The following is a 23,503-nucleotide window of genomic DNA, read 5'->3' as shown; positions in this document are numbered from 1 at the left end:
GCAAAGAGTTGGACTAATGCTTCCTGCTGAATCCAAGCAAATTACTTGTCAACTAAGTTGAAAATTTGTTTCTGAAACAGTAAGAAAGGAAACAAGAGAAATTGAGACAATTTAAATAGCTTGTCTGATAATTGAAAATAAAGGACAAGTGGCAAAGTGGATTATTACACAGTTTACATTCACACTTGAGACCTAGGCTTTAATTCATTAATGAAATTAAAATCTCCTGTTCCTGTTTGACGTCAGTTTAGAATATCATAACTCAATTCCTTTTGGGTTTTTGGTCCATTACATGTGTTACAATCTGGCCACAATTCCACACAGCCAGGTTTTGAACTCAGTGCAATTTATCAACATATATTTTTCTTAAAAGCCAATTTAAGATCACAATCTCAATATATTAAAGCATAGAATCCCTTTTAATTTTGAACAGTGTGATTAGATCATCCCTTCTCTCTAAATTCGAAGGAATGTCGACCAATCTGCCCTCTTAATTTATCCCTTCAAATCCTGATAACTTTCTGATAAAGTCAGTCAGCATTTTTACTTGCTGAACAGGTTTGTCAAGACCCATCAACTAGAGAATGAATTTTTAATCCGTATACCTTGCTCCATTCCTAACACCCCATTGCAAGAAAACAACCAATTCTGAACTCTCGTTTTTGCTAATAATCTCTTATGTGAAATTTCACCAGCTGACCTCTGGAAGTCCTTCAAGATAATTTCTATGAATGATTTCTCTGTCTGCTGTACAAAGGTCAGATATGATCCACGCTTCAGAAATGTGTGCCGACTATTTGATTAACTGCAAATTGTTTGAGTGCTCATTCTCTCTAACTCTAACTCTAATGATAGATCCCAGTAACTTCCCACACTTAGAGGCTTGTAGTTACCTGGCCTTTTCTAAGTATTTTTTTAAACGATGGAGCGCCAGTTATAATTTTTCAACAAAGACACAACTCTGAATCTGGAGACTTCAAAAATATCTCTCAACTTTTCTGCTGGCATGGAAATCAATAGGTCCTGGTGATTTGACTAAAGTTCCATTATTTTCTCCATTTCCATGGGTTTACTTACATGAAATTCTTCTCCCTAACTTATTTTAGCTTATTTGTACTAATGGTATTCACCCTGTATCCCCACTGTGAAAATTGATGCAAAGTACTAATTTTACAAATTTATTCTTTCCTCATTATGTATCATTTATGCGAGTGCATCTACTTTTGATGGGTCCAGGTTCCCATTTTCACCATTTCACTTTCAGTATATTTGTAAAAGATTTGTTGCTCTCCTTGATAAGTCGAAAGTGTTAGTTTACATTTAGCTCTCCCAATTGGGAATGAATGAGAAGTAGTAGATTATGTTGAATGACATGCTCAAGACAGTTATAGATATTTTCTGACTAACTTATTCAGATATATTTTTACTCATCTCTTGAGCAAGTGGGTCTTAAACCTGGGCCTCCTAGCTCAGAGGTAGAGACACTACCACTATGCCTGAAGAGTGTGTTGGTGACTTTCTGCCCAGTTTCGAACCATTGACCTTTTGTATGGATATTACAGCATTTCAATCCAGTTATAAAGATGTTGATTTCTTCCAATTTGGATAGTTGAGTGAATTTTAAAATAGTATGTTCAGTCTTTGTTGCAATTTGGTGATTTGGCAGCTGTTCTAAAACTGTTGTATGCAGTTGCACTGGAGTTCACAAAGTTAATGAGACATCTGCTGAAGAAATAGGAATCATGGGATCTATGACAATATCAAGAACAGTCTGAAGACAAACTGCAGTCAGCTGAGTATAATTCCACATAAGTGTCTTGATTCTGTTTTTTTTAAAGCCTCCATCTCTAACTCAGTCATTGAGAACATGTTTTTACTATATCTTAATTATCATGTGTCTGAAAGAAACAAGTACAAATCTAGTTTTCTACACAAATAAGCTTTGCAGTAAGACAGTCCAACTTTAAGCTAATGTAACATTGTAGCAATTTTATCAAAAGGTACAAAATATATTTCCACTCTTTGCTCTCTGAATTCAGGTGTGAAATGAATATTCCTCGCCAAATGAAAATCAGCAGTTAAGTCTAACTCATTATGAAAATTTTTCAACATGCCCTGTTTGTACAATCAAAACTTTTCTGTCAAGTTCAGATTTCCCTTTTACTTTCTTGTTCAAGTTATGCTTTTTCTTTTGGAATTCTAGTACAAACTTTCACGTTTCAGAATCCTGCCAAGTTGGGAGCTACTGTTGTGTTAACAATACTCCAGTCCTTAGTTCAGGGTTAAACAGGGTTGAGTTGTCATTGTGTCCAGGGTGCAGGTGGAACTGGCAGTGAGAGCACAAAGCTTTTGGTGGGGACCAAAGGCAACAATTTGTTAAAGAATATAAAGGATAGTTTAAAGCACTGGAGAAAAGATTAAGGAAAACTAACACTGAGCAAGAAAAGAAAAGTTAGCAGGGTAGCCATCAGCTTGGATGAGTAGAGGTTTCTTTTCAGACTTTTGAGATTGAGGCATGTAGTTCCTTAAATTAATTAGTAAATGTTAGAATTTAGATTCCATTCTTTATCAGTTTTACAATAGTGTGGGCTTTCCAACTTTTCTTTCAGGAAAGGAGCAGTCTGCATTTTAAGTCACTAGTAAATTCCAAAGAGCAGAAAGCTGCTGTTTTCATTTCAGTAAATCTTTGCCTTTTTATTCAGTGAACGTGCAAAACTATCTGGCACATTATAATTAAATTTTTAGATAAGGGAGTAAATTTACTGTGCTGACATCTTGGTGCTGATCCTTTTAGGTAATACAGTGTAATTTTGCGATTTAGTTTCAAAACTGCTAGTTTGAAACTGTGTGCTGATTTTGTTCACCTAGGGAATGCATTTGGCAAATCTAGTTTTGAGAAAGGAAGTTGCTGCTGTTTGGGATTTGGGTAAGTTTATATTTTGAGCTATATCTGAATCAGATAATGGCTAAAACCCATTCCATTTTAACCGTATTATTTACCATTACTTGCAGAAGCAGATGCAGTTTGTAAGCTAGAGGAGTATTTATTTAACTGTCATTTATTTACAAACATTTTATTTCACAGAAAAGCTTGCAGTTACTCAAATAATTAGATTCTTTCCTGCCATGACTAAATTTGCCAATTGCTGTCAGAGATCTGATTTTTGAGGTAATGTACCTAATGGTTTTGATGGCTGTGCAGAGTAGAGTTGCTGCACTAGTAATCCAGAGCCCCAGGCAAATCCTACTACAGTTGTGAAATTTGAACTCAATAATACCTGGAATCAAAATCAAGCTTAAATGGTGATTATGTAACCATTGTTAAAAACCCATCGGTTCACTAGCACAGTTTTGGGAAGGAAATATGCCAGCCTTCCCTGGTCTGGCCTACATGTGACATCAGACCTACAACAATGTAACTGACTCTTAACTGCCCTATGAAATGACCAAGCAAATCATTCAGTTGTATCAAAATTACTACAAAGTCTGAAAAAAGCAAATGATACTGGATAGGGCACCCAGCATCAACCTAGGATCCAAAGACTACTACAAATGTGTTCGACCCCACAAAGAGTTCCTTACTAACATCTGTTGGCTTGTGTCAAATTTGAGAGCTGTCCCCAGATGAGTCAAACAACAGACTAATACAGTCACATTCTCAGGGCAGAATCTTCCCAGCCCCTGAATGACTTGGTCATTAGTGAGAAAGTTGGGAGAATCACGAGATCAGCAGTGAGGAACTTTCCACTATTGAGACCAAAATATCACACTTTACAGACAAATATTGAATGGTGAGACAGTCATTTTGAAAAATCATTAGGCAGATGTACTGAGGGGTGGCATGATTACTATGGGTGGGTAACTTCACCAGGCGTGGCTCAGTCACATTTCTAATGATTAATCAGGCAAAATTCCTCAAGGACGTAACCACAAGACTGGATCTGCAAAGATTGTCATCATGATTAGGGAGGGACTTCCAAGATTTTGACATAACAGTTCAGAAATTGATGCATTTCCATGTCAAGATGTTATGGCATGACTGAGAGAGGAACATGCAGATAATATTCCCATGCACCTGCTGCTTTTGTTTCTCTAGGTTGTAGAGATTATGAATTTGGAAGGTACTGTGAACAGGGCTGGGAGAGCACAGCTCTCATATTGCAAAATATTGGGCCACAGGCATCAGAGTTCGTTGAGGTCAATAAATCGCTGGTCCAGATTGAGCAGCCAAAGCAATATAGCTGAAAGATTAGCTTTAAAGAAATTGGAACTTCCAGGCTTCCAATTCTGAGACTATTTTTTCTAAAGTCTCTCTTTTGGGTCAGTTTCATAGAAAGTTGCAAATCTGCAACTGCTGTCCTCCTGGCAGCTTTGTGGTTCCGCTTATTGCTATTTCAGAAGCCTGCCAGAAAACTATGATGGTGCCTGAAGGTCAATAGTAGCAGTTTCTACTTGCAGACTCACATCAACTGTCTCACAAGTGCTCTTAGTTGAAAATCTGACCAGAAAATGTTAAGTGAGATCGTTGGAATAATTTTAGATACAATTGGATGCTCTGTGGGGAAAACAGTGAGAGTCATTTAAGGTTTACTACCACAAAACTAAATACTGTTAAGCTTCTCCATATTTTTCTTTGAATGTATCTCGACATTAATAAATAGCAGTCTTAATTTTTTTAATGTTTTAAAGTAGGGAAATTCTGATGACATGCTGTGTTGACGATCCAAACGCTTGGAAATTTTAACCCTCATCAAAATAAATGCAAGAAACTAAAAAACAGCAATGATATAAAACAGAGTATGGACTCACTGTCCAGTGAGTCACCAGTGTTGCAAGTGTCAGAATAGATAGAATCTTTATTGCCACTGAGAGATTTCATAAAGCTTGCTACATCATCCCATACTGCTTAAAATCTATCAAAGGGCAGCTACACTGTGAGACTAAAATTTATTTTAGTGGGAGTTTTCTTGATTGTCCATTGTAACTTTTGCAAAGAAAATCTATTGAAATTAACAAGCAAAGCTCAAAAGCTCTTTACCACAAAGGGACTTCATTAAAATACGTACTTTAAAGGTGCTTCTCTCAGGATATTGTCTTCATTCTCTCTTTTTTTTGCTATTGATGTTTACTTATATTTTTCAACTTAATTTGCCTTTTTTTTCCCTCACATTTCGAACCTTTGGGCCTCCCACAGGCAGGAGTTCTCACTCCAGGCACCACCACAGCTGAAGCCAACACCTGCCACTCCGCTCTGGCTTCTCCAAGATGTCAGAAGATAAAGCGAAGAAAGGAGGGAGAGAGAGAGAAGGCGGGTCTTCAGCTGTGACATGACAGTGCCTGAAGTGGGGACTCCTGACTGCAGTATGCGGTTGTTGCTGCTGCACCCAGAGCAGGGACTTCCTGAGACCCTGGACACCTTGCAGAGACCTTGAATTTGTGTATAGAAGCTGAACTTTTATTTATGTAATTTGTTATTTTTGCAACTCAAAATTGCGCCAGATTGTAGCGACAAAACACTTTTCACTGCATCTTTCTAGTCATATTTGACAATAAGTAATTCATAAATAACCCAGAACTCATAGATATGCTGTTCACATTTATCTTATGTAAATGCAATGCAATATCTTACATGGAAATTGTGGGAATAAGCTTTAAATTTACAGCGTACAACATACAGTGTGGAGTTTGCACATTCTCCCCGTGTCTGCGTGGGTTTCCTCCGGGTGCTCCGGTTTCCTCCCACAGTCCAAAGATGTGCAGGTCAGGTGAATTGGCCATGCTAAATTGCCCGTAGTGTTAGGTAAGGGGTAAATGTAGGGGTATGGGTGGGTTGCGCTTCGGCGGGGCGGTGTGGACTTGTTGGGCTGAAGGGCCTGTTTCCACACTGTAAGTAATCTAATCTAATAATCATTCAAAATATGCTGGGCTAGATGACCTTTGGCATCCAAGTTGCAATCATATCTGGACTTCTGTTTATATTGTCATCTTTAGAAATTTTATTGTTATCAAACTTTATGGGGTGAAATTGCCAGGACAAGAGTCTGTACTGGGCTCACAGTGACACAGTAATTTGTTTTGTAGTGCACACATTTCCCAAGTGTCTTTCCCATTGATCTTGTTCTTTTGTTTGATTATCTTTTTTTTCCCACTTCATTATTATGATTTTATTGAGGTATTGAAATATTATGATAAAATTGTGTTACATAATGGATATATAATACATATTATTGTTAGAAGTGGCAATTAGCAGAATCTTCAGATTTGCTTAGCAAGGAAGCACATACATTTGTGAACCATTCTTTATATTCTGGCCTCTTAAAAGCTGTATTGTACAAAGACATCTGAGGGCTCCAAGACCTGTCACTGTCAATGAAAACTTATGTTGTTTATTCCTTCCATTTGTTTCTTTGGAGATCTTTGATCTTTCTACCCAGTGACATTACTGACAAAATAAACTTCAGTTACAAAAGTTGTATGGAATAATTATTTTGAATAATATCATGCATGCAGGCTGTTTTCTTTTACTTCTACAAAATGGAAAAGGTTGTGTGAAGTTTATCTGAGATGTAAATATTTGACATTTTCCACAAATATGAATGAATTTGCAGCATATGTACATAATGACAGCAATGTGTAGAATCTATTAATGAGCATTGAAGCATTTGCCAAAATCAATGTTTCCCATCTGCACTTTGTTATAAATAATAAATGGGATATCTTCCTGTCAAATTAACAATTACATGATGCTGTTTAAATTTAGTTGGAACTCTGGTTTGTTTAATGGCTGTCTGGTTTGCTTACACCAAGGACCATCTGCATGAGCAGCAATATTTCCTATATAGTAACAAATATTTATTTTTAAAAATCTGTAATACAGTTTTAATGAAACAATATATAGAGTGACAGAAATAAACTTTTAAATCAAAACAGAACTATTGTAATTCTGAAATATTTGTTTAATATTAAGTACATGTTCAATCAGCAATCATCATTGCTATGTTTGTGTCAGCAAGTAGGCTATTATTGTTTAGGTTGTGTATAACAGTCATGGTGGAATCACCGAGAGGGTTCCTGCACCATGACATTGCATTATACAATTGCAGCTTTTATTATTGCTGCTTACGTACTTGATGTTCATAAGCAGATACAAATAATGGTCATTATCATTTTACCTTAATTTTTTGGTAAATTGATTAGTGAATATTGTAAGCAAGGAAAGAAATAAGTTGCATAATTGAGAGGGTGGATAATAAATGGGGATTGGAGCAAATAGATAAGGGGCCTGGAACTGGGGAAAGTACTAGAGTTATGACACTTGGCCTGACCTTGCCTGTCAAAAGAGTCTTGGCAAGTTACTGCAGTACATGTTGTAAACATGATACACTGCTACCACTTTGTACTGGTGGTGCAGGGGATGAATGTTGAAGCTGATGGATGGGTTGTCAATTACGTTGTTACAAAGTTGTTTCATCTCAAAAGAGTTGCTGGTATTCTTACTTGAAGTAGGCAACTTTGGAAGCCTTAAGCATCATGCCATGAATGCTGTCAACCTGAAATAAGCAGCAGAAAATGCTGGAAATGCTCAGCATGTCAGGTGCAGGTAAGGAGTGTAATTTCTCCATCCCTGGATGTGGCAAGAGGTGTGATGAGTAAGGGAGATGAGGCGAGTTTGATCTGCAGAAAAGCTTACCCATCCTTGCCACCTCTGCTGGAGTCCATGGGATGCTTTTTTTTTGTCAGAAATTAACCGTCTTAAGCCATTCAAGGGTCTCAACTCATTACCTTCCTAATTAGCTGTCTTCCTGAAAGTGAGAAAGGTAGTTGATTATGGGATACCGAGACAAACTCCTTGCCCTGTTGAAGGTAGTACTTCCAGTGCCACAATCTGGGGACAATCAGAAGTATGGATGGGAGGCAAGGCGGTGGTCTCTGAAAGCAGCCCCTTTCCCGTACCTCTGGCACTAATCTTTCCCTGTGATCCCATCTTGCAATAAGAAGAAAGAAAAGCTTCTCACTGCTGGTTCCTCCCTGAGGCCTCCGATTTGATCCAGTGGACTCTAGGCACCTGAAACTATATTCTCGAGGTCCGTGATAGAGTGAGCATTCTACCCTCTCTCGCTCGTCTGTTCTTAAGTTGCTTTGCAGGTGGTCCAGTGAGTTATCTCACTGATAGAGGTGCTTAGTTGCCTCCTACCACGTTTGCCCCACATATTGAAGAAAAATGGAAGATCACACCCAATATTTCAGGTCATTGATTCTTTTAACAAAAGGTTATTGACCCAAAATGCTAACTAAGTTTCTGTCTCCAAAGATGCTACATTCTCTGTTTTAGTGGTACGTGTGCTACCTGCAGACATAGGCTGATACCAGGCAAATTTTCAAGGCTCATATTAGTTAATAAATTTTCAAAGATGTCCCGTGAGATTACCATCTATGCAATCACCATCTCTGCAGCTACTTCCTTTAATATCCTACGGTGCATCCCATTAGGTCCAGGGAATTTTTCAGTCTTTAACCCCATTAGTTTCCCTAGCACTTTGTCTCAAGTAATAGATTAACTAATTGCTCTCCTTTTATCCCTTTTTAAATATTTAATAGTTTTGGCATGCTACTGGTGTCTTCTACTTTGAAGGCTGATGCAAAGTAGGTTCCCTATTACATAGGAGAAAGTGAGGACTACAAATCCTGGAGATCAGAGCAAATTTTTTTTTTCTCCCTACTATTACATCCCTACTTCTTCATTCAGTATGGTGTCTGTGTTCACTTTGGCTCCTCACTTCCTTTTAACAGGTAAATATGTTCCTGCTGACCTTCTTGATATTACTTGCAAGTTTACTGTCAAAGTTTATTTTCTCCCTGTTTATTATGTTTTTGGTTATCTTTTGTTGATTATTGAAACTTTCACAACCCTTTAGCTTACCTCTAATTTTTTCCTATGAATAACTTTCTCTGGTATGATCATTTTATGCTGTTTGTTTAGATACAAGTGTTGCCGCCTAGTAATAGAGAATCATCCCAAAAGTTAGTGGCTGAAGATAGGGCTATGTGCTGTGCACTATGCCTTTATAGCAGCTTTTTATATTTCTTAGCAGCAGCACTATGTCTCTAGTTGTTTAGGCAAAGCCACCTCATGAGGTCTGTGGGGAATTCTAACTTGCATAATATCCTGCTGTTACAGTTGTTAAAATTTGCGTGATATTCTGAAAAAAGTAAAATATTTATATAATAATTATAATTTATTTGAATACAAATTTATCATAAACCTCCTTCAGATAGGTTTTCTCTCAACTTCAAGATTAGTTTTGAACATGTGCATGCCCATTCTCCAGTGACTACAAAAGTAGCTATAAAATTTGTGACGTGTCAAATTTGACTCATTCTATCTAATGGGTTATTATCAATGGGGTACAATATTTCATTCTGACTTCCTCCTCTCAGGGCATGGAGACTGTCATTGTGGTGAATGCAAGTGTCATGCCAGCTGGATTGGAGACAACTGCAATTGTTCGACAGAAATGGACTCGTGCCTGTCAGATGATGGGCAAATGTGTAGCGGTAGAGGAAACTGTGCATGTGGCCGATGTTCATGCACTGAACCTGGAGCATTTGGGGATACCTGTGAGAAGTGCCCAACCTGCCCTGATGCCTGTGGCATGAAAAGGTATGAAGAAAACCCCTTCAGTCTGTTTAGTCAAATGTGTGAAATCATCACCTGTGCTGTAGTCAAAAGATTGTTTGATTTGAACACATTTTATAAGTGGAAAGGTCTACCTATAACTGGTTAATCCAATTTAGGCAAATATTACTTTTTGCTTCACAATCATGGTTTACATTTTGATAATGTAAACGTGTGCTTCACTTAAATCAATTCATAGAAATGGTAGGTATTAAAATCAAAATGTTCCATGGAGCCTATGTTAATCTGACATTGAGATACATGGTGTTATGTGTTACTGAGCTTTACAAAACTGTAAATTTACTTTTGATTACTAGTTTGTGCTTAACTTGCTGACTGAACTCAGCAGAGCAGTAGTTGGGGATAGTAGAATGGGTTGCGGGGTGAACTGTGAGGGGGTGGCTACAACACCTTCATTTAATGAGTAAGAGTGAATTCAACTAGTCAACCTTGACAGCAAATTATCCCTAAAATTGTGTATAATCATGTTTTGCTAAGTTGGCTCTTCTTAGCTACATATTTTCAGACTCTCAGTCAAGACCCAACATGAAGAAAAACCATGTAGGCAGAGTATTGAGGGGTTACAGGTTGCTTTTAAAGGGAATGCAGCAAAGGTTCATGGGATGGCAGGAGGAGAGATTGAGATGAATGGGATTGTATTCACTGGAGTTTAGAACAATGAGGGAGTTTCATAGAAAACTAAAATTCTAACAGAGCTAGACAGGTTATATGCAGGAAGGGTGTTCCTGAAGGTGGGAGAGCCTAGAACCAGGGTAATAGTTCAAAGATAAGGGGTAAACCGTGGAGTTCATTACCACAGAAAGTGGTTGAGGATAAACATTGTCTTTTCAAGGAGGTAGATATTACTGTTGTGGTGAAGGGGATTAAAGGATATGGGGGAGGGTGGGATTAGGGCATTTAGTTCGATGATCAGCTATGATCATAATGAATGGTAGAGAAGGCTTGAGAGGTCAAATTACCTACTCTTGCTTCAATCTTCATGCTTTGAAATACATAGAAATATAGAAGGAAGAAAAGAAAATTGCAAAAGAAAGTGTATTCATTTTGAGTTGCTCATCAATGTTACTGTAAGAAATGGTTCAGTGATGCCTCGTGGCATATATCTCTTGCTGAAGCACTGCTGAGAAATGTGAAACAATCCATTCATCACAAGCATTCTGAAATGTGCTCAGCCTCGAAAGAAAGAGCAGCATTCTTGAAAGGAATTCCATGCATGTATCTTAAGAGAAGCATGCAAAATTATAAATTAGCTTACCTCCCTAAACTGTCCTTTGGTCTGCTGTCCAGACTTGTTCCTACCACTTCTAAAGGCCTGGAGCCTCACACTAGAGTGAAACTTGATAAGTCATAATCAGCACGGAGAGCAGCACGATTCGATCTGAGGCATTTGCAGTCTGACCCATCAATTGTGTATGATCGCTGCACTGCTTTAATTTGGAGTAGCTTGAAGTATAATTTTGAAAAGAGTGCCTCGAGGGTGACATTGATTGATATTTAAAGTCTTTTAGCAGGTGTATTCATTTCACAACTATGTGCATGAAAAATATTCTGGGAAAGCATTGGCCTCCAACTCTTCTAGCAGAGTTCAGAATAGTTCAACATAAGTTTCAACTTTGTGCATTGGCTAGAAGGTTCACCACACCAATTGACCCTCGTAAGTCATGTCCAAAGAATGAGAGTGGCTTCTCTTTCAGTTTTGCTCATTATATATTAATTACAGTAATATCTTTTTAAAGATGTTGAATAACTACTATAACTGTAGGGGCTCTCAGCTATCAGAAATTTGGTGGAAGCCCATTTACATCAGTATAATTCTTCCCAGGCAACTGAGGTAGGAAGAAAATGCCAGCCTTGCCAGCTTTTCATAAAATAAAAATTAGATTTGCCTCAGCTGTCAGATAATTGCACCTTCAATTTTAAGATTACACCTTCAGCTACATGCATTTCAGAGCAAGTATAAAAACAAACCAAGCTGATATAGGTATCTCTAAAGCCCACCTTGGTTATTGAGGTCTGAACTAATCACAAAAAAATTCCCAAGCACGGGGCAACAAATTTCAGTTAATGAAACTAAGTACATCAGTGTGTGGTCAGTGGAAAGGTGTAGTTGAATGGAGAAACTGAAGTTTGAATAACTAGTTTCCTATTTGTGTGTGCCATCTCTTACTTTTTCTGCATGTCTTTGCATATTATTTCTATTCAAGTAATCATCCAATGCCCTCTTGAATTTCTCAGTTGAATCTGCCTCCACCAGACTTGCAAGAAGTGCATTCCATACCTGAACTACTTTGTTCATTTTGAAAATCAGTTTAAATCTTTGCCCTCTCATTCTTGTTTCTTGTACAAGCGGGACCAATAATATGAATTAATGTAAACATTATTAATATACACCACTTGAATATGTTATTTCACATTCTTATAAAGATATGGATCTCTTCATGAAATTTTCTACACATGCACTCATGCAAAGACCAATATGTAGTCATGTTGTAGGTGGGCTGGGATATTGTCAAAGACTAAAGCTTTTGAAAATTGCAAACCTGACCATAGTCATCCAGTACTTGGTTTTGATGGAAACTGAACAAGTGGTGGAATCCAATCATGCCAACAGTTAATGAGGTTGGCAGCCTCTGATTTAACTTGGCCAGTTTTCCAAGGTTTGTTGAATTCTGGCAGCTTCAGGGAGGTGGTGTGTATATTTATGGCACTGTTTGCAGACCAAAGAGAGCTGAAGTGATTTTCCTCTGTCTAACACCCCACCCAAGATAAACCCCACAACTAGGAATCAGAGCCCCTCAGGATTGGTAATCTAACCTCCCAGCACTTCCACCCTGCTCATGCAGTCTGCAAACTACCGGTAAGTTCTCCATGAACATTTGGAAGTTAAACATTCAGTTAAGTTGACATCTAGATGGGGAATCTGTCAGAGGGAAAAGATGCTTGCTCTAGATTCCAAAAATCTGGCCTTTACAACCCACCCTTGTTAATATCCAAGTTTTGACTGTACTCAATCGATGTTTGATACCTGTGTTCTCACCTTCATGAGAAATATTGATGAGTTTTATGGCTTACACCCATAGGAGTTGCTTCTGTATACAATTAGATGGCTAGCATCGAATACAGTCCTTCATTAAGGTGTCTCTGATGGCAGAGTGCCTTTATTTTTCTTGTGAAAATCAAAAATAATAAATCCATGTCACTGTTTGTTGCAGGGAGTGTATAGAATGTAGATTGTTTAATTCTGGGAGGCTGGCTGACAATCAGACTTGTCAAAAGCTCTGCAAAGATGAGATCCTGACTGTGGATGTCCTCAGTAAGTGAATACTTTTCTTGCTTTGCTTTAAAATTAGAATAGATAATTACTGTGATGACTTAGCAATGACTAAACCTAGTCAGTGATTATAAAGTGGTTCTCAAAATTTGGATTATTTCGAAAAATCAAAACATTGCTTGCTCAGGATGTCACTTTGAAAGATTTGCTTGGTGGAAGGTAACTGTCATTTCTAAAAATTGTTCTCAATATTTAGATATTTTTTGATAATTTGTTGCAAATACAGTGGTTCTGTAGTGATTGGAACCAGGTGGACCTTGTTGACTACGAGATCTCTGGGAATGTTAACCTGGGCTAATCAGGAAACCTTTGGAAAGCCAATATAAACGGGAGATTGAGAATCTCTTCAGTTCAGGGGACTGACTTTGAGCTGGCTGGTCTCAGCCAGTGTACTGAGCATAAATGGAAGGATGGATGGACGGACATCAGTGCAACAGAAGAAAACAGTATGAGCCTGAAGAACATTTGCTTGCAACAGTCAGCTTGCTGTTGGGGTAAGCATTTGTGGCATCATGCCTTTATTTGAGAAGCTTGGCTTGTTTGATCTGCTGTTGAAAACTGGGCCCAGTATGTGGAAAGAATACTATAACTTTTTTCCAGGTGAATGACATTGGGGCAGATGAAAAGCAATGAGTAATTCTTCTGACTGTACACCTGCAGAATATTTGGTTATATGGGGATTAAATTTCTGAGAGGTATCAGACACTAAAACCTTCCAAGAGTTGATGGAGTTGTTTATAGAATATTACGACCCCAAACCACCTCTAATTCTGAGAGGCTATTGGGCTTTATTTGGCTGTTAGAGAACAGTATCGGGATTTTTGACAAGGTTAGGGACTAGCAGAGGCATATGGTTTTGGGTTAACCCTGACTGAGATGCTGAGAGACTGTTTGGTATGTAGGATTAATGAAGTAACCATGCAGAAACACCTACTAGCTGAAGCCCAACTGGACTTCAAACAGGTGCTGTAAGTGGCTTTGTCATTTGAAAATGCAGCATGGGAGCTACAAGGCATCCCAATGGAAGTGGACGTCCTCACTTGTCTGACTGAGCTTGCGGAACACTACTTGAGTGTAGGCAATCACAGAACCTTACACAAGGCGTATCCTGAACAGAGGAACTCTAGGCCAGCCTCCAGCAGAGAACCATAACAAAGCCAATCCTTGGCCAAGTGACTTAAAAAGCCTTTCAGGGTCTGGGCTGGCAAGGCATTGTTATTGCTGCTGGTACACAGTCTCAAGACAACAAAGGAATCCTACAAGGCCTGACTTGTATGATTCCTTTGATGGTCCTGATGGTAGTAAAAGGCTCGGACACAAGCGTATTGGTGCAGAATTGATTGAGAACGATTCACCTAGATTGGCTCGACATTTTTCAACTAGCAAATGGCTTCTTCAGGAAGGGCTTGGGAATATCAGAGGGACCAAAGCCACTTTATGTATTGTCCACGAAACAATCCCAAGATTTTGCCAGGCCTGCCGTATGCCATTTGCCCTGTGGACAAAAGTAGAGGCAGAAATAAGGAGTTAGAAAGCAAGTGCAGTTTACAGAATGGGCAGCATGGCAGTACTACTCGTGAAGCCTGATGGCTCAGTTTGCCTTCAGGATTTTGACCAAATGGTAAACCATTTCTTGCAGCTGGATAAGTACCCAATGCCTCACGTAGAGGACTTGTACACAAAGTTGGCAGGTGGTAGGCTGTCCCTTACAAAGCTGAACATGAGCCACGCCTACCTGCAATTACAATTCATTGAGGATTGAATTGTATGCTACAATTACTACCCATAAGGGTTTTTATCAGTGTACAAGACTGCCATATGGATATCATCAGACCATGCCCTTTTCAAGTGGATGATGGAGGACATTTTACAAGAGCTACTCCAGATAGTATCTGGATCACCTACTAATAATCAGGAAGACCAATACAGAGCACTTGGAGAACTTGTACATAGTGCTTTAAATGTTTCTCCCAGGCAGGCTTACACCTTGGAAGGGAAAAATGTGTTTTCCAGGCACCTCAAATGACCTACCTGGGTTGCAGGCTCAACAAACTGGGTTTACGGCCATTGGAGGATAAACTGAGGGTGTTTAAAGGAACCCTGGGTCCCACCTCTGTACTGGAGCTTAGCTGTTTCCTTAGGTTAATGAATTATTACAGAAAATAACATGGCCTCCATCTTGACACCTTTACACCTGGCATTGAAAAAGTGTCAGCCTTGGAAATCGCCAACAAGTAGCCTTTAGCAAAGTGGAAAAAGCAGCTATTGTCATCTGAGGTGTTGGCCCACTACGATCCGAAGCAAGAAGTAGTGCTTACGTCTAATGTCTCCCCATATGGCATCAGGGTAGTGTTGGCTCACCAGTGGCCCAATGGAGAGGAATGCCCGATATTTATGATTCCCAGACTTTGGCTGATGCCAAATGCAAATATGCCAGATAGAAAAGGAAGATTGGGCGGTCATCTTTGGTGTGAGAAAGTTCCACCAATTGCTTTATGGACAGTAATTTGCCATAGTAACAGATCACAAACCCCTGCTAGGGCTACTGAAGAAAAGCAAGGCAATGCCACTCATAGCTTCTGATAGAATTCAGCTTTGGGCCGTTATTCTCAGTGCGTACAAGATAGAGCACCATCCAGGAAGCCAAACGGCTAATGTGGATGCCTTCAGCTGCCTCCCAGTGGCTGATACTCCACCGGTGGTGCCTCTCCTAGAAGAGTTCATTTTGGTTTTAAACTTCCTGGACACCATTCTGGTCACCACTGACAATATCTGACTGTGGACACAAAGATTCTGTCCTAGAGAAACCAAAACAGCTGGTAGTAATGGGGGAAACAGATGGGCCATCACAACCCCATTTGAAACATTTCTAAACCCAATGGGACCAGATTGCTGTGGAGGATAGCATATTACTATGGGGAGCAAGGGTGATTGTCCGGAATAAAGGTTGTTGCCAGATACTGGCTGAACTCCAATAGGGTCATCCAGGGATTTCTGAGATGAAAATGCTAGCAAGAAGCTATTTCTAGTGGCCAGGGTTGGATCGCTGGTAGGGCTGTGACCACAAAGGCAAAAATTGCCACCAGCAGTGCCCCCCACATTTGTGGGAATGGCCAGGTAAACCCTGGACTTTGTTGTATGTCGACTATGCCTGTTGTTTCATGATCTCAATGCTCCCAGTCATTGTGGATGCCAATTCAAAGTGGTTGGATGTCCATAAAGTTGGTTTGGCAAACTCTGATGACAATTGAGAAGCTGTGAAAGCATCATTTGCGATTCAGCTAGATCATCGTGCAATGGTGTAGCTGAAAGTTTGGTCCAAACATCGAAAGCAGGCTTAAAGAAGCAATCTACACTGTCACTTGATTCTGGATTAGAATGGTGCTAGAAAAGCACAGCAGTTCAGACAGCATCCAAGGAGCAGGAAAATCGACATTCAGCTGTATTCCTGATGAAGGGCTTTTGCCCGAAACATCGATTTTCTTGCTCCTTGGATGCTGTCTGAACTGCTGTGCTTTTCCAGCGCCACTCTAATCGAGAATCTGGTTTCCAACATCTGTGGTCATTGTTTTTACCTTTACTGTCACTTGATACCAAATTGTCCTGATTCCTGTCCAAATAAGGACCATCCCTCACCCAACAACAGGGATACCTCCAACCAAGTTGCTGATGTGGAGAAGGTTCCACAACAGGTTAACCCTGATATTCCCAGACCTAGGGCAGACGGTGAAACGGCAGCAGGACTGCCAATGCCAGCCACAAGGCTCTTCTAAACAAGAGAGACAGTTTAATTTGGATGATGAAGTTTGATACCGGAACCATGGAAATGGCCTCTTAGGGGTACGAGGCAAGGTTGATGCAAGGTCAGGTTCCATGACTTTCAAAGTTTGGGTAGGTGACATAGTCCTGATAAAACTTGTGGAGCACGGGAAAGCAGGAGCAAAACATACCTGGTCCCTCAGAATAGCCAGAAGGCCTGTCAGAAACTATAGGTTCTCCCCTTCTGTTTAGAGTCGAGGAAATGTCAGAGTCCGAGATGGGTGCAGCCTCGATATTGTTGCCGCCAGAAGAAGAGGAGACACTCCCGAGACACTCCAGGTGCAAGAGATGGACTACAGTCAGATATATGCCACCTGTCTGAATCTGAATCAGAGGGACTGGATCTGGGCTGAAAGTGTTGTAGGGAAAGCTACAAGGGAAAGACCAGGCCTACATCCCTAGACTTAGTGGGGGGCATTGATGTAGCGATTGGAACCAGATGGATCACTGCGAGATCTTTGATCGGGGTTGTTAACCTGGGCCAATATAAACAGGAGATTACACAGAGATATCGACTTTTTTTTTCCCCACTGCCACACTGACTGACTGGCTGTTACTACCTGGTAAAAAAAAAGATAAACAGGAGATCGTCTTTGTGCAACTCTCCAGATTCCTAATCCCATTCTCCATCTCCAGCTCTTACTTCTGAATACTCAACACTAATAAACAGAGAAATAGGTACGCCTTTCTCATCCAATTTTTTTTTTATTGTCTAGACATGCTTTCTAAAATTTTTGGGTGGAATCGTATACTGCTGCAAGCCTGCTGAGAATGCCCCTGATGATTTTACAATTAGAATTGCACAGATCTTCCAAAAGCAATGCACTTGAAAGTGTAAATTAGCCGATTTGTTCACTTATAATGTGAGCTAGTAACACTTTTTTCTGAGTCTTACATAATTGCTGCTCATGCTTGGTGCTTAATGACAAAATGGGAGTGAGTGAGTAAATGAAAGAATCGTACCGACAATGCTGCTGCACTGAAACCACCATAGCAATATGAAGTTTAACTTTATGAGAAAGTTATCACACAAGTTATTCTTAATATCTAGTAGTCTATATTTATTATGAAACTATCATAATTAGTAACCAAAGCAATGATAGTTACTCCATCTTCTGAAGGCCAATCTCTCTAACACAGTTATTAATATTTCAGGATGAGTTCAAAATTAACTTCAGGGTCATGTGGCATACACTGAGTCTTGAATAGTAATCTCCTTAGTGAGTCCTTAAGAGCAACATTTTAAATAGTGCCCAAAATCAGCGTGAAGTCAGCAGATCAGTCACATGATTGCATCAGTGTTTATCCATTTTAAGACTTTTAACCTCCAGTGGCAGGCTGGAATTATTTTACAAGAAATCCAGCTCTTCATAAGCCAACCACAAAGAAATCATAAAATTCCTTGGCCATTTTTAGAATCGCAGGTGGGGATGGGCATGTCACTGTTGGCACAGCACTCTAACTTAGGGGTCTACCTGCCTGTTTTCCCATCCAGGAGTGACCTGCAAATTTCAGACCACTGCTTTGTTGCACTGTTGCCCAGTTAGTAAATAAAGTAAGATTTTGAAATCAAGCTTAAATAAACAGTAATTTCCTCTCCAAATCAATCTTACAAGAACTGTTTAACCTTAGGATTTCAAAAAAAGCCCTTCTCATCACAAATTATTAATAGTAAGTATGAAGTTTATCCTTAAAAATGCATTGTTAATGCTCATTCTAGCTGATTCCTTGAGATTTTGCAACGATGCAAGATCTGCAATGGGATAACAGTCTATCTGTAAATAGAAAAGATAGTATGCACAAATCAAAATGGCACTTTGCAAAGTTCGAGTGAGCTTTTAGTGATAATACAACCAGAATCAATAACCTTTTATATGGCTACTTTCACCTTTAAAGTGGTTGAGATGCAATCCATAAGAAATAAGGGTATGATTAGCCCATTCAGCCCCTTGAACTTGATTGAATGTTCCTCATGTCTGCTTACCTCCCCTTTCCCCATGACCCTTGATTCCCCTACTGATCAAGAATGTATTTATTGCAGTCTTAAATATACACAAATACCTTTCCCCACTCCTTGGCAAGACTAATGACTTTCAACCTTCTGATAGAATAAATTCCTTCTCATCTCTGACTTAAATTGCCACCCCTTTAGTCAGAATATGCCTTCTGCTGTCAGTAGTCTCCCTGTCAGTAGAGAACATCCTCTCAGAATTTGTTTGTCCAATGTGTGCAGGAGGGTTTCCTGACACAATATGTAGATAGGCCAACAAGAGGTGAGGCCATACTGGATTTGGTTCCGGGTAACGAACCAGGCCAGGTGTTAGAATTAGAGGTAGGTGAGCACTTTGGGGACAGTGACCACAATTCGGTGACTTTTACTCTAGTGATAGAGAGGGATAAGTGTGCACTACAGGGCAAGAGTTATGGCTGGGGGCAGGGAAATTATGATGCGGTGAGGCATGACTTAGGATGTGTGACTTGGAAAAGTAAGCTTCTAGGCAAGGGCGTAATTGATATGTGGAGCTTGTTCAAGGAGCAACTATTGAGTGTCCTTGATAAGTATGTACCCGTCAGGCAGGGAGGAAAGGGTCCTGTGAGGGAGCCGTGGTTTAATAAGGAATTGGAATCCCTTGTTAAATGGAAGAGGGCAGCCTATGTAAAGATGAGGCGTGAAGGTTCAATTGGGGCGATTGAGAGTTATAAGGTAGCCAGGAAGGACCTGAAGAGAGAGCTAAGAGCAGCAAGGAGGGGACATGAAAGGTCCTTAGTTGGTAGGATTAGGGAAAACCCAAAGGCTTTCTATAGGTATGTCAGGAATAAAAGAATGACTAGGGTAGGAATAGGTCTAGTCAAGGATAGTAGTGGGAAGTTGCGTGTGGAGGCTGAAGAGATTGGGGAGACACTGAATGAATACTTTTCGTCAGTATTCACTCAGGAACAGGACATTGTTGTCGATGTGAATACTGAGTCACAATTAAGTAGAATGGATGGCTTTGAGGTATGTAGAGAAGAGGTGTTGGAAATTCTGGAAAGGGTGAAAATAGATAAGTCCCCTGGGCCTGATGGCATTTATCCTAGGATTCTCTGGGAAGCAAGGGAGGAGATTGCAGAGCCATTGGCCTTGATTTTTATGTCCTCGTTGTCTACAGGAGAAGTGCCAGAAGATTGGAGGCTAGCAAATGTAGTTCCCTTGTTCAAGAAGGGGAGTAGGAATAACCCTAGTAACTATAGGCCAGTGAGTCTCACTTCTGTTGTGGGCAAAGTCTTAGAGAGAATTGTAAGGGATAGGATTTATGAACATCTGGATAGGAATAATATGATCAAGGGTAGTCAGCATGGTTTTGTGAAGGGCAGGTTGTGCCTCACAAACCTTATTGAATTCTTTGAGAAGGTGACTAAGGAGGTGGACGAGGGTAAAGCGGTAGATGTGGTGTATATGGATTTTAGTAAGGCGTTTGATAAGGTTCCCCATGGTAGACTACTGCAAAAAATACGGAGGTATGGCATTGAGGGTGAGTTGGAGGTTTGGATTAGGAGTTGGCTGGCTGGAAGAAGACAGAGGGTAGTAGTTGATGGTAAAGGTTCATCTTGGAGTGCCGTCACTAGCGGTATTCCGCAAGGATCTGTTTTGGGACCATTGCTGTTTGTCATTTTTATAAATGACCTGGAGGAGGGGTTAGAAGGTTGGGTGAGAAAGTTTGCGGATGATACGAAAGTCAGAGGAGTTGTAGACAGTGAGGAAGGATGTGGCAGGTTACAGCGGGATATAGATAAGCTGCAGAACTGGGCAGAAAGGTGGCAAATGGAGTTCAATGTAGGTAAGTGTGAGGTGATTCACTTTGGTAAGAGTAACAAAAAGATGGGGTATTGGGCTAATGGTCGGATATTTGGTAGTGTGGATGAGCAGAGGGATCTTGGTGTCCATGTACACAGATCTTTGAAAGTTGCCACCCAGGTAAATAGTGCGGTGAAGAAGGCATATGGCGTACTGGCTTTTATTGGTAGAGGAATTGAGTTCCGGAGTCCTGAGGTCATGTTGCAGTTGTGTAAGACTCTGGTGCGGCCACATCTGGAGTATTGTGTGCAGTTTTGGTCGCCATACTATAGGAAGGATGTGGAGGCACTGGAATGGGTGCAGAGGAGGTTTACCAGGATGTTGCCTGAGGCACTTGGGGTTGTTTTCATTGGAGAAAAGAAGGTTTAGTGGTGACTTGATAGAGATGTACAAGATGATTAGGGGTTTAGATAGGGTTGACAGTGAGAATCTTCTTCCACATATGGAGTCAGCTATTACAAGGGAGCATAGCTTTAAATTAAGGGGGGGGGGGGGTAGGAATAGGACAGATGTTAGGGGTAGGTTCTTTACTCAGCGAGTCGTGAGTTCATGGAATGCCCTGCCAGTAGCAGTGGTGGACTCTCCCTCATTATGGGCATTTAAGCGGGCATTGGATAGGCATATGGAGGATAGTGGGCTAGTGTAGGTTAGGTGGGCTTGGATCGGTGCAACATCGAGGGCCGAAGGGCCTGTACTGCGCTGTATTCTTCTATGTTCTATGTCATGTCAAACCCTTAAGAATCCTATATGTTTCAATGAGATCAACTTTCATTCTTCTGGATTGCAGAGACTATAGATTCCCAACACCTTTAAACATAAGCCAATTCCTCCATACCAAGGATCATCTCAATGAACCTTTTCTGGACTACCTTCAATGAAATATCTTTGCTAAACAAGGGGATCAAAACTACTCATAGTGTCCCAAATGTAGTCTCACTAGGACTGTACAGTTACAGTAAGATTTCCTTACTCTTATACTTCAACCTCCTTGATAAAGGGCCAACATTCCATTAGAGTTCCTGATTACCTAGATGTGTTTCATGGACAAGTATTCCCAATTCATTGTGTTGAGATTTTTGCAGCTTTCGCCATTTCAACACAACTCTGTTCTTTTGCTCTCCCGTCCAAAATGAACAACTTCACATTTTGCCACATTGACCTCCATTTGGCAATTTTTTGCCCACTTACTGAATCTATCAATATCTCCCTATAAAGCTGTTTGTATTCCCCTCACAATCTGCCTTGCTGTCTATTTTATTGTCATCTGCAAATTTGGTGACAGTACATTCATTTCCCTTCATGAAGTCATTAATAAATATTGTAAACAGTTGAGGTCCTGTCATTGATCCTTGTGGAACTCCACTGGTCATGGGTTGCCAACCTGAAAAAGAATCCCTCCTCCACACTTGTTGCTTCGTGCCATGAGCCTTTCTATACTGATACCTTATATCCAACACCATGGGCTCTTATGACATAATCTTTTGCAAAGTACCTTGTCAAATGCCTTCTAGAAATTCAAACACAGCATATCTACTCCTCTCTATCAACTCTGGTTGAAGCTTCCTCAAAAAAACTCCAATAAATTAGTCAGACACTATTTCCCTTTCATGATGCAATGCTTACTCTGCTTGATTAGATTATGATTTTCCAAATATGCTGCTAATATTGTACTTACTTATGATTGATTCCAATACTTTTCCAACAATCGATGATAAGCTAAGCATTCTTTTTTGAATAGGTGTGTCATATTAGCAGTTGTCTAATTCCATGGTACTTCTCCAGAATCCAGTGAATTTGGAAAATTATAGCCAATACATCCACTATGTCTATAGCTACTTCTTTTAGGATCCTAGGATGCAAGCCGTCATAGCCAGGGGATATTTTCTGCCTTTACCTCATTACTTTGTCTAATATTCTTAGGTACCCTATTGTGCCATTTGCGCCTCAAATATATTGGTGTCCAGAAAGTTTAAAACTACAACGGACTCTTTCAGTGGACGCACCACAGGTGGAGTATCTGCCAGTAGGAAGCTGCTCAAGGCATCCGTATTCATCACTTGGCTTCCTGGATGGTGTTCTAACTTTATATTTGTATGCACAGAATAAAGGGCTCACTGCTGAATTTGACCAGAGGTTATGGGCAGCAGAGCCTTATCATCTTTTAGTAGCCTGAGCAGGGATTTGTGATCTGTTACTTTGACAAATTTACATCCATGAAAAGGTACTGTTGGAACTTCCTCACACCAAAGATGACCGCCAAACCTTCCTTCTCTGTTTGGGTATATTTACATTCGGCATCAGCCAAAGTCCGGAAAGCATATGCTATCGAGCGGTCCTCTCCATTGGGCCACTGGTGGGCCAACACTATCCTGATACCGTGCAGCGGGGTATCGCACGTCAGCACCACCTCTCGCTTGGGATCGTAGAAAGTCAATATCTTAGCTGACAATTGCTGCTTTTCACTTCCCTAAATAGTACTACTTGGCAATGCAACCATTTCCAAAGCTGATTTTTCAATAGCAGATGAAAGGGTGTCAAGGTGGAGGCAATGTATGTATAAATTTCCCGTAATAATTCACTAATCCGAGGAAAGACCTAAGATCTAGTACAGACATAGGAGCCCAGGCATTTTTGATCACCCTCACCTTATCTTCCAATGGGTGTAACCCGGTTTTGTCAACTTTGTAACCCAAGTTGGTCACTTGGAGCACCTGGAACACACACTTTTCCCTTCTAAGGTGCGTACAAGTTCTCCAAGTGCTCTATATTGGTCTTCCCAATTATTAGCACCACATCCAGATAAAGGGCAACCTGTAGAAGA

At 40.2% G+C, this 23,503-nt stretch overlaps 1 protein-coding gene across 6 annotated transcripts in view; it reads left to right on the top strand.

Moving 5' to 3' along the window:
* Nucleotides 1–23,503, top strand: part of itgb5 (integrin, beta 5) — a 142,056-nt gene that overhangs the window by 97,408 nt on the left and 21,145 nt on the right. For 5 of the 6 annotated variants that reach the window (XM_087989118.1, XM_043693954.2, XM_087989119.1 and 2 more), the window contains 2 exons: nt 9,439–9,661; nt 12,910–13,010. In XM_087989118.1, coding sequence (XP_087845244.1) covers nt 9,439–9,661; nt 12,910–13,010 — 324 coding nt within the window. The remainder of the gene's footprint in view (nt 1–9,438; nt 9,662–12,909; nt 13,011–23,503) is intronic. The other variant, XR_015757708.1, reaches the window with a different exon arrangement.

This window comes from Chiloscyllium plagiosum, unplaced genomic scaffold (assembly GCF_037043375.1).
Source record: "Chiloscyllium plagiosum isolate Xiang-an unplaced genomic scaffold, Cpla_swu_hap1 HiC_scaffold_7, whole genome shotgun sequence".
NCBI lineage: Eukaryota > Metazoa > Chordata > Chondrichthyes > Orectolobiformes > Hemiscylliidae > Chiloscyllium > Chiloscyllium plagiosum.
This window is presented reverse-complemented; position numbering and strand designations above follow the sequence as displayed.